At 46.9% G+C, this 13818-nt stretch overlaps 1 protein-coding gene across 1 annotated transcript in view; it reads right to left on the reverse strand.

The window, feature by feature from the left end:
- PPP2R2D (protein phosphatase 2 regulatory subunit Bdelta) overlaps window positions 1-13431 on the reverse strand; it is a 39573-nt gene extending 26142 nt beyond the window's left edge. The window contains exons 1-2 of the mRNA XM_066619050.1: window positions 13320-13431; window positions 13101-13190 (exon numbers count right to left, since the gene is read on the reverse strand). Coding sequence (XP_066475147.1) covers window positions 13101-13190; window positions 13320-13326 — 97 coding nt within the window. The 5' untranslated portion in view covers window positions 13327-13431. The remainder of the gene's footprint in view (window positions 1-13100; window positions 13191-13319) is intronic.
- Between the last annotated feature and the right edge of the window lie 387 nt (window positions 13432-13818).

The following is a 13818-nucleotide window of genomic DNA, read 5'->3' on the forward strand; positions in this document are numbered from 1 at the left end:
CTTGTGACTTACTTTTAGAAGGCAGGGCTGCAGGAGGTGCGGGGAGCCCTGCGCAGCGCACCCCAAGGCTTGGAACTTTCACTGAAAGCGGGTGCAAAGCACCTCCAGCAAAACGGAAGTGCTTTGCACCTGCTTTTAGGGAAAGTTCCAAGTCTTGGGGAGCACTGTGCAGGGCTGCGCAGGACTCCCTGCACCTCCTGCAGCCCTGCCTTCTAAAAGTAAGTGACAAGCACCCCCCTTGCCCCCTCCAAACAGACGCAATCACTTCCATACCTTTCCTGTTCCCCCGCCCCTTAAAGAGACAGGGGAACCTTTACACTAACTGGTGGGTCGCAACCCACCAGTTTGAGAACCACTGCCTTAAGGGTTAGGGATACACTGATGCATTTTGTGGTGGGTATCACTCATCAGATTCTAATTAGGAACCTCTTTAACAGGGCAATCCTGTACATTAAAAAAAAATCTCAGAGGGTATGTCACAAGTCCTTGAATGCTGATGGAACCTTGCTCCAGCTACACCACTTCACTCTGATGTTAAGTGGATCTTCACTCTAACATTTCTGCAACTCAAGCTCACACAAACCCCAAAACAGGGTGGAGATGTGGCAGGACAGGGAGGCACTGATTTGACATATTGTATCTCTCTTCTAGGTGCCAGACACACCTCTGTTGGTGCAATAGTGCAAAGTCTATGGTTGAGTAAGTCTAAATGCACCAAATCAATGGAGAACAAAAGAATCCCCAACTCCCCCCCCCTCCCACTGTTATAACAGAGTTAAATACAGGCTAATCTCTGCAACCAATCCCAGCACACCTATTCAGTACTAAAGCTAAAATATAACAGGGCACATGACAGATATAAAATATAACAGGGGCTATACCACTCTGGCCTCCTATCATGCATGCTTACAGTATTTATACAACACTGGTGGTGGAAACTATGGGGGAAGGTACTTTGCACACAAACAGTGCACTCTGCAGAAAGAACCTGCTGCTCTCAGAACATATATGGAATGAATAATTTTTCTCAGAAATTGAGGAGTAATTTATATTATCAGAATTCTCATTGCAGGTACCCTGCCTCAAGACTGCAACGCACACAAACACCCAACTGGAACTTCCCTTCCATCACTAACAGGGTGCAAGCACAATGCAGCCCACACAGATTAGTGGGAGGGTCCATGTCTCTACCTCATCCCCTTCAGTACAGTCAAAAATATCTAACAAACTGATAGAAACAATAGCTTTCATCTGCAACAGGTAATATCAATGAATGCAAGCTTGCGCATGCGCTCTCTCTCTCTCTCTCTCTCTCTGTGTGAATGACAGATACTTAACCACTGCTGCTGGTAAAAAACACATTCTGATCCCTTCTTTTTCAAGGCTGCAGCATTTCCAAGTTGGACAGAACAGTCACTATGTTCAGATTTGTATACAAGCTCTCCACAGGGGAGGGGAGGGAACAGTAATGACTCAGGTGCTGCACCTTCTCTGCTAACAGTGCACTACTGCATGTGCATTCAAGGTTGCACCACTTTGCATGCTTGTTTCTCTCTCACACATAAACACTAAGCACACATCCTGGATGATGTGGTCCTGCTACTGTCTATTTCTTGTTACACTCTCTGTGACTCTGCTCTCCACAGGCAGCTTTGCAATAGGCTTTGCAATGCTATGCAAAAGAGGCAGGGGACACAGGATTCTCCACAAGCCCTGCTATGCAGACCACCAGCAAGGCCCACAGTATACCAGGTGGTAGTGACCAATGCAATTCAAACTGTTTCTCTTTGGGACTACTAACCTACTTGTTCTAGAGAAGCTACTAATTTCACTGGTGCAACCAGACAGCACTGAAATTCACTACTCTGCTGTCTGTCATATAACTTGCAATAATACAAGAGTCCTGCTGGAATGGAATAGGAGGCAACTTCACTTTTGTATTTCTCTTTCAAATGCTGTTCCATCTCTGATGCTGTTCAATAAAAATTTTGATGTGATCACAATTCTTTTTAGTTAGTAGAAAGGGATGCCTTCTCTCTGCCGTAGCTGTTTCTTATATTAGCTGGCTCAAGGTAGTAGAAGTCTACCTGCTTTAAGGTATGTATCATTCGCATTCTCTTATTTCTTGGGGTCTAGCATTTGTGGGAAAGGGGGCAGACTCATCAGGGCTCATTCACTGATGCCATGGATAAATGGGGCAGTCAGTTGGAAGGCTAGTATGACAATGCTATGCTTGGGGTTAACAAGTAGCACGTGCAGCAACAATGTAAATGGGCATGGGGGGTGTGTGGCTAGATGGATGGGCTGATGCAAAACAAGACCTGACAAATGACTGACTCATGCAGGGCTCCTCTGTAGTTCTTCCAAGTGCATTTTTTAATAAGAGCACACCTTAGGTTTGCAGCTGTAGTCTACTCTGAGCAGAAGTTACACTGTCCCACATGCTATCTTCTGTGTTCCTAGTGGTAGGTGGTGCTGCCAGATGCAAAATACCGCATAAGAAACTCTTCATGCAACTCCTGCCATGGCTCAGTGGTTAGAGAGCTGCCCAGTAAACTGGCCAGTGTACCTTCAAGACCTGCCTCTTCACCTCTTCTTTCATCTCTGCCATGGGTGTTTCTAGACAGTCATGCAAAAGCAAGTTTCACCTTGATTATAACACTCCTGCTGGTTAGGTTTGAACCTGACTTGCCTGTTCTTAGTCTGCTTTTCTGCATAGTAAACTACCAGCACTCACGTTTACCCAGTTGCTGTCGGGACTCCCCTTGGGGCTTGTCTCAGTTCCTCCCCTGGAAAACTGGTTCATTCCAACTGATGAGTTATCACACAGGGACACAAACCCTTGCCCTAGGGAAAGCTGTATGTTTCCTCCACAGTCCTGCCTGACCCCTCCCAAGTGAACTCTTTTTCTCTGAGTGATCTATTACAGTCATAAAGGTACTTCTTAATGCTGTATACTTATGCGACCCTCACAAAAGGATTCATGGTGGGAACTCTGGCTCCTCTCTGATTTGCCTCCTTGCTGCTTATGCTATGATAGTTCTTAGTGCTCTCACTGTTGCCTCCTCTAGCGTTCCTCTAGCAGCTATGACTCTGGCGTTCAGCTGTGTGCTTCTTTTTCTACTAAGCATCTGCACACAAAGAGACGAGTCATGAGCACCAGGGGAGGGGGAATTTGAGAACTGTGAGAAGTAAAACCACAGATATGGGACCCGCGGATAAAGGGGGGTAACGTGTATTAAATAAAAACAGTTGGGGGCAGCAATTCAGTTCAAATAGGACTAGAAGTTAAAATTGGCATCTGCAGACAACAAAAAATGTAGCAAATAGCACACAATATAAGGACACAGAACTGTTTATTCTACAGTTCTGACCTCTCCCAAGCATGTTTTCTTTCTCCAAGCAGTCTATTACAGGCATATACGTATTTTGTGGCAGTATTTACTTATGCCAACTTCACAAATGGATTCAGTGGGGGGGGGGGTTTCCTGGCTGTTCTCTGCTTTTGCCTTCTTGCTACTTGTGCTATGTTAGCTCCTACAGAGAGAGGCAATGTGGCATGCTGTTATCAAATGAGTTGTGCGAGTCTATGCATATGCTGATATCATGGGGTGGCTCACTGTTGCCATTGTTGATTGGCATCTTCCATGCCCCATCTGTATTGGGGCACTGGCAGCATAGCCATCCTGTGATTAACACATATTGGAGGTCTTGACAAAGATGCTGGGAGAGCGGCTGCCAGGGTTGACCTTTCTAGGGTTTTTGAAGCTCCTCTTTGCTCCTTTTTCTTTGAGCTGGACTAGTATAATATGCAGTCTACAATTAGGCCAGCTGAGATATGTCTGAGACTTGAGTATAGGATTACACTCTAAGGGCATTTCATAAAATGCACAACATTTGCATACCATAATAAACTCAAATTGACCTGAAGTCACAGGTCACCATTCCTAGTATATTACTACTGTTATTTATATTGCACCATCTATGTGATTACAAAGTAACAACAATACAGATTATTGCCTTAAGGAAATTCTTGCCTCAAGGAGTTTGCAATCTAAAACCATTACAACCCACAATGTTGGAAAAGTGCGTTTGCAACATACACGTGATAGTTTTTAGTAAGTATGTGTAAAATCTTCTGAATATGGCTGTAAAAACATGTGATATGAAGAGGCACTGAAAAGCACAAACACCAGTTCTTCAAATAGTTTGGTAGCAAATCATATGCCAAAAGAAGGATCAGTATTTACAATAAAAAATACTATATGGCAAAACACAAGAAAGTTATGAACACTGTAGCAATGAATACTCTCCTTATTTTTCATGGCATCATACATCTTCTCCCCAAATATAAAGTTACAGCAGGATGTACCGCCCATACACATAGATACTGGACAAACCAAAAAAGGGGGAAAATCCTTTCAAGCAATTACATACATATTCAAAATACTTGAATTACCATGGATAGGAGAAGATAAACTTATATGCCTCTCAGGAATTCATATCTCGGGAAAGGGAGAGAAAGCTTGCTGCATATGCTGGAAACTAATTATATATAACAATAATACAAATATACTTTGTTTTAAAAACCAGGGCAATATCTGGTCATTTTGCATAGATGCACACAAACCAATACTTCCTTACTATGCTATGGCTGAGGAAAGCAGAAGAGTAACAATGCAGCTCTCATCATGTGCCAGAATTACTATTAAGGCAAGTGTATAGCAGCACATGCTCAGATGCATCAATACAGAAACAAAGAGCCTGAATCATATCTTCTAGGAATCCTACAGTCCTGTCCTAACCATGTTTACTCAGATTTAAGGCTGCAGGCTTACCATATATACTAATGTACAAGTCAAAAAAATATTATGCCTTAAAACTGACTCTGAAAATCGACTTATATGCAGGTCCATGTCATGAGGCCTCCCTGATTCCTAAGAACAGCTGCTTGGTGAGGTGGGGAGACTGGACTGAGAAGCAGGACACATAGGGATGGGTATCCCAAGCAGTAAAAAAAAAAATGGAGCCATTTTACCTCCTTCTGAAGTAGCAAACATGGAGTTATTCTTCAAACAAGAAGCAAGGTGCTTATGGGAGTTGTAGGCTCAGTGAGAAGTATAGTACAGGGCATCCCACATTATTTGCAGGGGTTCTGTTCCAGGACTTGCTGCAGATAATGAACCCTGCAGATGATGAAATCCACGGGTCTTAAGGCCCTCTACACCCCTGGAGGCAAAAGTGCAGCTCTACTTGCCTCCGGAGGATCCATGTCAGGTTGACCCTGTGGGTTTGGGACCACAGATGAATCCAGGAGTCCCGAATAAGTGGGTAATAAGGACATACTGTACTTCTATAGCTGCAGTCCTCACAAAACCTACAACTCCCATAAGCACCTTCACCTTGCTTCCTGTCTGGAGAATGGCCCTGTGTTTGTGCTGTTTCAGAACAAATACTGGTAAGTTGTTTTTCAAGGTTCTGCCTTCAGGTAAACTCAGACAAAATTATCTAACAATTCAAAGACTTTCATACATCCCCAAGTTTTACCCTCGACTTATCCACAAGTCAAACCAAATTCCATGATTTTGGCCTTAAAGCTGGCCCTCAACTTATCCATGAGGCTGACTTATGCTGAGGTGCATGGGGTAAGTTTGCATAGTCCTGCTGTAGCCTATCTGGAAGTAAGTCTCCTTTCAATCCAGGGTACTTAAATCTCAGTAAACATACTTAGGCTGCAATCCTATACACCAGTGGTTCTCACACAATTAGCACCAGGACCCACTTTTTAGAATGAGAAACTGTCAGGACCAACCGGAAGTGGTGTCATGAAGAAAGTGACATCATCAAGCAGGAAAATTTTTTACAATCCTAGGCTGAAATCCTACCCACACTTGCCCAGGAGTAAGTCCCACTGACCATCATTGTTCAAAGAATATACATAGTATCTTGTTAAAAGTACAGGTCTGTAACATTTCCCCAAATGCAGTCACATACCATGCTAGTATCAAGTTTAATATACTAAAAAAAAATATTAAAATGAATGGGGATCCACCTGAAATTGGCTTGCAACCCCCCCTCCCCCGACTAACAGTTTGAGAAACACTGCTAAACACCAGTGCTTCCCAAATTCCTACAAGGGAGTTAGAAGCACTTTAAGTGAGTGTGGGGGAAGGCAGAAACACAATTCCCAGGATCATGCTGAGTCAATAATGGGCAGCTGTCAAGACTCATCCAGAGCTGTTTTTACAGTCATTTTGACTTGAGTACAAGTCTGTTTAAAAAGTGAATCAAACCACAAGTCAGGCACAGCTTTGCAGAAAAAACGGAGGTACTGGTCTCTGTGTGTGTGGTTCTCATATAATGCTGCCCTGATGTGCCTATCCCATTTGTCAAGAGTGACACATTTAAGTCCTTTACTTCAAATGAGCCACAAATTTGGAAGGTATTCCTCCTTCTATCTCAAGGAAATGCCTCCCCCCCCCCCCGCTTTACCCGCCTCCTTGGTCTCCTCCCTGGGCTATCCAGGCTTTTCCCTATCAAAAGAATAGGAAGCCTCTCCACCATCCAGTGGGCTCCTCCTTGTTCCCTTTCTCATCCAGAGACAAAAAAAAAACAACAGGTCATCCATTCACCCAATCAATCGTCCATTCCTTCCAAGTTGGACAAGGGAACTCGCTTCCCTCCATGAGCTGGCTGCCTCCACCTTCTTTTGGTTTTTCCCCCCAGCCTCATGAGGCTCCCCCCTTCTGTCCACCTCCTGAAGCCAGCTTACCCTCCTTCCACAAAGTCTGCTGCTTGCGCCGGTTTGAATGCCGGCTTCCAGGTCACCCATGAGGTCTTTTGGGGTGGCAGAGAAGTGGTGATAAAAATAGTAAGCAAGCACACATGCACATGAAGCTGAATTGCCAAGTCTTGATCCAAAATGATGAGTCTTTATGATTTGTGTATTCATGAGTCATGACTCTGCGAGTAAAAACTCCAAGTTGTGAGTCACTGCTCAAGTCAGTGACATGCGTGACTCGGATATCCACTAGTCTTGGAAAACACATCTTTTCACAAGTTTGTGAGTCACAATCGCTCATCCCTTTCATCCATGCTTCACTCCAAATTGCAGTACCAGCACTATGTGTGCACCTGCAGAATGTGTGTGTGTTTGCTCTAATTATTTTTGATGCTTTCATTTTCACGCTGAAATATTTGGTTCTTAATTTACAGTTTAGAATGCTTTTAAACACTAGGAATTTTGTTTTTGCCAATTTTTGAAAATTATTTGCACCTTTTAGATCTAAAACTCAGATGACCAGGGGATATTAACAGCATAATTTGATGTTGCGAATTACACTAAATTCTCTAGTCGTTCTGCAGCCCAAATATGTCTATTTTATAAAATGTCACAAAAAGTTAGTTGTCTGAAAATAGTAATGAGGAAAATGCAGTCATGTTGTGCTACGTGTGTTTTGTTCAAATATTTATGAACAAAGCTTAGGATTTGTAAACCGGCCAGTTGTTTGGTCAAATATTGTTCACTGATTGTTCAAGTGATCATGTATTATTTGACTGTGGCCAAATAGTGTGAAATACTCCATGAAATTAAACATGCCATTGTGCAAGTGGCAGCCTACCTTTTTTTATGGCATCCCACTGTATTCGGATAGCAATGGCAGGAGAGAGGATTCCTTGCTCCCCGCCCTATAGGAGAGAGGATCACACAGGCACACAAACCTAATTTAGGAGCAAGTATGCTCTACCTTGCAACTGCTTCTACAGAGCTATCCTCCCCTCTCCCAATTGAAACCACACAGCCTTACTTCTACTGCCTATGCAATGCGTCACAAGTACTCAGAAGTCTAAAATTGCATGTACTACATAAGGAAAAAGAACTTGAAGTCATCTGGCTTCTGGTGTGCTGCTAATTTTTTGAGAGGCACCAAACTCTTCCAGAAGACAGTAGTTTTTATAATGAATATAGCTATGTTCCTTACATAAAAACATAAGAACAGCCCCACTGGATCAGACCATAGGCCCATCTAGTTCAGCTTCTTGTATCTCACAGCGGCCCACCAAATGCCCCAGGGAGCACACCAGATAACAAGAGACCTGCATCCTCCTGCCCTCCCTTGCACTGGCATTCTGACATAGCCCATTTCTAAAATCAGGAGGTTGCACATACACATCATGGCTTGTAACCCATAATGGATTTTTTCTCCAGAAACTTGTCCAATCCCGTTTTAAAGGCATCCAGGTCAGATGCTGTCACCACATCCTGTGGCAAGGAGTTCCACAGACCGACCACATGCTGAGTAAAGAAATATTTTCTTTTGGCTATCCTAACTCTCCCAACTTTCAATTTTAGTGGATGTCCCCTGGTTCTGGTGTTATGTGAGAGTGTAAAGAGCATCTCTCTATCCACTTTATCCTTCCCAAGCATAATTTTGTATGTCTCAATCATGTCCCCCCTCAGGCACCTCTTTTCTAGGTTAGTCCACAAAACTAGTGTAGATGAGGACAATCAGCTGAACAAGTACATGTCAAAACAAACACCAACCGTAACAAAACTACCATTCATCAGCAAACTAGTGATTTTTTCTCCAATACTTTTTTCATAATAAAGATTAAGTAGCTTGCAACAAGTGTTTGAAAACAGAATAGGCACTCTGATATGCACCAAGTTTCATGATTTGAAACAATACAAGCGAGTAAAATGTAGCCTTAAACAGGCCTGGTTAGTACTTGGATGGGAGACCGCCTGGGAATACTGGGTGCTGTAGGCTTATACCATAGTCTTTCGAGACTGAAGGTTGCCAACCAAACCAATTTTTTGCAGAGATGTTTGGTCCATTTGCGTACACAATTCCTAAGAATTACACATTCCCAGCTATCTTACAGAGACCAGTTGCTTACCCATACAACTCTGATTGCTCATACAACATAGCTAAGGATGGACAAATATACTGGATTTGTCTGTTTCACTATAAATGAAACTCTAAATGAAAACCTTCATATAAGAGAGCTGGACATAAATATCCACTAGTACTGGGGTCTGCAACCTGTGTTTTTAGAGCCGCAAGAGGCTCTTTCAGCGGTCTGCTGCGGCTCCCAAGTGGGGGCTGGAAGCAGGGCGCCTTCCCTGTGGCTGCTGCCCAGTCAGCCCAGCCCCAAGGGCGCCTCTCTCTGGCGCGATGTGCTGTGGGCGCTGGCTGCTGGTGAGTGCGGGGTCGGGGCGCTGCCCTTGCCCACAGCAGCTCCTTCGGCAGGCAGGGGCAGCGGCGCTCTCCCGCACCTGCTCTCCGCGCCCCACTGCGAGCAGGCACCGCGGGACAGGGCTGCTGGTGGCAGGCGCGGGGGGGGGGCGCTTTGCAGGGACCCCTGTGGCCGGGCAGGGAGAGCTGGCAGCGCTGGCGCGGTCGCGCATGGGCTCAGCGGGGAAGGGCATCAATGGAAAGGGCAGCAGCGCTCTCCCGCTGTCCGCGCCCCACTGCAAGCAGGCGCCCGCAGGTGCCCCACTGCAAGCAGGCGTGGGGGGCAGCCAGGCACCTCTTTCCTGCGCCCTTCCTTCCTTCTCCCTGCAGCAGGCATGGGGCTGAACCAAGGGACAGGGCCGCTGGTGGCAGGCGCGGGGGGGGGCGCTTTGCAGGGACCCCTGTGGCCGGACAGAGAGAGCTGGTGGCGCATGGGCTCAGCAGGGAAGGGCGGGTGAAAGTGGGTAAAAGTGGCAAGGGGGGTGACAGAGCGCCTCTCTGTCACCCCCTTTGCTAAACTAATTACTATGTTAAAAATACAAAGGCATTTCCGAGGCAGATAAGCTGCGCTCTTAAGCCTCCTCCAACCCCTCCCCACAATTTGGAGTGCTCAGCCCGAGGTGCGTGTGCGCCTCCCCTGCGCCCAGGCTGGGCTCTTCTCACCTTGGCGCCGTTCCCCCCCCCCCCCGCACAGAGCAGGCAGGGGGATCCTTCGGCTTCATCCCTCTGAGTCTGGCAGGCTTCCTGACGCCCTTTGCCTTAATGTTGCCCCCCCACTGCTGAAGCGATGGGGTGACCGACCCTGGAGCTCCCTGGAATGCACCTGCAGGGAGTGCACACTTCCCTGGGAGTAAACCCCATTGAACTGAATGGGACTTACTTCTGAGTAGGCATGCTTAGGATTGGGAGCCGACTCCAGAATCAGCCTCTCTGGCCTTCGTGCAATTTCTCTCTTGGTCAGTGTACCTGAGCATGGAAGTCAGTCCCTCTGAAACCGACAGGGCAGACTTCCCAAAAGAAGTCTGAGGATGGAGGATGCAATCCTAATACTACACACACTGACTAAGGAGGAAGCCCCATGGAAATCAGAATCAGCCTCTCTGGCCTTCGTGCAATTTCTCTCTTGGTCAGTGTACCTGAGCATGGAAGTCAGTCCCTCTGAAACCGACAGGGCAGACTTCCCAAAAGAAGTCTGAGGATGGAGGATGCAATCCTAATACTACACACACTGACTAAGGAGGAAGCCCCATGGAAATCAGAGAGGCGCTTACTTCTGAGTAAGCCTGCATAAGTCTTTCCATTGCTTCGATTCAGCGCAAAGCAGCATCTGTCGGTTTTTTTTCCCTCCCCTGACTCCACTTTGGAGTCAAACGAAATCCCATTGATTTTAACACACGATAGTTTTTTTATACATGGCATAAAGGTAAAAAAAACTATATTTGCAGTATCTTCATTTTAGATGTCAAGAGGGTTTTGTGGCTCCTGAGGTTTTCTTTTCTCCCGAAAATGGGTCCAAATGGCTCTTGGAATACTTAAGGTTGCCGACCCCTGCACTAGTAGTACAATTCTTTGTATATTTATTCAGAAGTTAAGTCCCACTGTATTCAGTGGGGCTTACTCCCAGGAAATTGTGCAAAGCATTGCAGACTGACACATCTAGACAATCTTGTTACAATACCATGTGGCTGGCTGCCTCCTAGATACATAATTGTGTGAAAACTATTAAATATCACTACCAATGCTGAAATACAATACTAGAATTACTATATGTATGGGAATTATTACTTCTCTACACCAGGAAAACATTCTCTTATCTTGCCAAGGAACACTTCTTCTACACTTACCCATAACATCATGAACTAATAGCAACATAACAGACATATGCACCAGTGATTCAGAAAGCAGACATTTTTAGATTATGCATAAGCGATAACACAAGAAACAGGAAAGCAATTAAGAAGGACTATAGTTTTTCTTGGAATGCATGGCACTCTCAAGAAACAAGCAATGCTTCCATTATATGCAAACCCAGTAGCAGAGAAAGCCAAATGAATTTTCTGATAGGCCCAGATGTAATATGTTGAAAGGGGCCCCTCTTTTCCATTTGAGTCCTAGCAATTAAAGCAATCTCAGACCCTTCATTCAAACCACACCCTGACATCTCAATCCTATCCACACTTTCCTGGGAGTAAACCCCATTGACTCTAATGATACTTACTTCTGAGTAGACATGCATAGGATTGGGCCATAACCAGCTTTCCTGGGAGTAAACCCCATTGACTCTAATGAGACTTACTTCTGAGTAGACATGCATAGGATTGGGCCATAAGTCAATCTTTCGATTCCAGCACAAAGCAAAATGCATAACTTTCTCTTAGGAATCTTTTAAATTGCTGCAGCAATAAAACTAGATCCCAATTAAAAATTTTTGAAAAGACAACAGCATAAGCAAACAAAGTAGAGGGAAAAATACAAGATTGCAAAGCATCACATGGTATTCATTTGGGAAGGCTACAGAACAGATGAATTAAGATGACCTAAGGAAGTAAAATCCCTAGAAACAGTGGAAAATGTCTAATTGGAATTCTAGAACACACCATCGATAGAAATGACTCCAATTTTTAAAAAAATCAACAGTTAGCGAGCTACACACCTACTTAGCAATAAGCTCCTTTAAAAACAGTAAAACTTCCATTCAAAAGTAAAGAAACCCAGGCTTGGGTTGTTAAAATGCTTTTATGTGCAAAGTTCACTTTTTGCTCTCAATAGATTCAAGCAAGCCTATCAACATTAGGTCAAATAAATGACTAAAATCTAGCACTGCCAGGAGAAAGGCCTTAAGTTTCTACTTTTAAACTAATTTCAGATGAGGTAGCCTCCCTCTCTATATCCGAAGAGTGGAGCCTGACAGTTTTGACAGGACTACTATTTTCTTTTTGGGTTGTCTTGTTCCCTGTCATTTCAGAAACACAAAGAATAAAGGAGGTGTTTTTCTACACTGATGGCAGCAGCTCAGTCAGATCCTGCAATTCCCCCCTACATGTTTTCCAAGAAGGTAGAGAGAAAGAGGAGGAGGAGGCTAAAAACTGAGCAAGCAGCACTTTGATATCCAGCCTGAGATGAAGCTTCCAGTGGTTTAAGGGTGCAACCCTAACCAACTATCCAGCACTGGTATAGCTGTGCCAGTGGGGCATGTGCTGCATCCTGCAAGGGGGGGGTAGAGGGGCAGCAGTCACAGAGGCCTCCTCAAGGTAAGGGGATGTTTGTTCCCTTTGGAGCTGCATTGCCCTTACCTAGGTGCTGGAAAGTTGGTTAGGATTGTGCCCCATTGACTCTAATGGGACTTACTTCTGAGTAGACAGGCACAGGATTGGGTTCCAAGGCTGCAATCCTAGGCACGCTTTCCTGGGAGTAAGCCCCACTGTCTGTCATGAGGCTTACTTCTGAGTGGGCAAGCACAGGATTGGGCTCCAAGGCTGCAATCCTAAACATGCTTTCCAGGGAGTAAGCCCCATTGACTCTAATGGGACTTACTTCTGAGTAGTCAGGCACAGGATTGGGCTCCAGGGCTGCAATCCTAGGCACGCTTTCCTGGCAGTAAGCCCCACTGAACTCAACGGGATTTACTTCTGAGCAGACAGGCACAGCACTGGGCTGCAAAGGGGCACTCTGGTCTTCCGTGCTGCTGGGGAAGCGCATCGTCCCCTCCTTGCGCGGAAGCTTGAATGAAACCCTTCCTCTTCTCTCCAGGAGGCCTGCTCTGGACATGCCCCTTGCGGCAGGCTGAGAGGCTCCGAGGAGAGGCCGGGGCGGCCTCCGGGTCACGCCGCCCGCCCGCCCGGCCCTGCAGGCCTCCCTTACCTTCCGCCACGTCCTCGTCGATCGCCCCCTTCACCTGGGAGAAGCACCACTGGAAGTCGTTGCCGCCGCCGCCTCCGCCGCCGGCCACCCCTGCGGGGACAGAGAGCGCGTGAGCCCGGCCCTGCCCGCCCGCCCGGCTCCCTTCGCCCTCCACGGGACGACCTGGGCCGCCCGCCCGCCAGCCAGGCGCAGGGCGCCGCCGCCGCCGCCGCCTCCTACCTGCCATGTCGCGCGGCGCGTGCGGGCGGAGACGGGCGCTGCGAGGCCCGCGAGGGAGGCACCGCTCTCAGCGCCGCTGCTGGGGCGGCCGCCACCGCCAGCGCCGACGCCGCCGGAGCTTTGGGGGTTTCAAAATGGCGCCCATTGCCGGTCAGCCTGATCCGGTGACGTCACCCCGTGCCAGCCTCCGCCGCGCCAGGCCGGGCCGGGGAGGGACGAGCGGCGCCTGAGGCGGCCGGGCCCGGAGGGCGTGCAGGCCGCTGCTTGGGGCAGCGGCACCGGGCTGGGGCTGGGGCTCCTCGAGGCCGCCGCCGCCCGGCGAACCAGCTACACTTACCTGGGAGTAAGCCCCATTGACTGCAGTGACACCTACGCCTGAGTAGACAGGCACAGGGCTGGCTCTGAGAGCACAAGCTTCTGCGTGTCTACTCAGAAGTAAGCCCCTTTGCGCCCCATGGGACTTACTCCTAGGAAAGGGTGTTGAGGACTGCAGCCTAAG

Source organism: Tiliqua scincoides, chromosome 3, assembly GCF_035046505.1.
Source record: "Tiliqua scincoides isolate rTilSci1 chromosome 3, rTilSci1.hap2, whole genome shotgun sequence".
Classification (NCBI taxonomy): Eukaryota; Metazoa; Chordata; class Lepidosauria; order Squamata; family Scincidae; genus Tiliqua; species Tiliqua scincoides.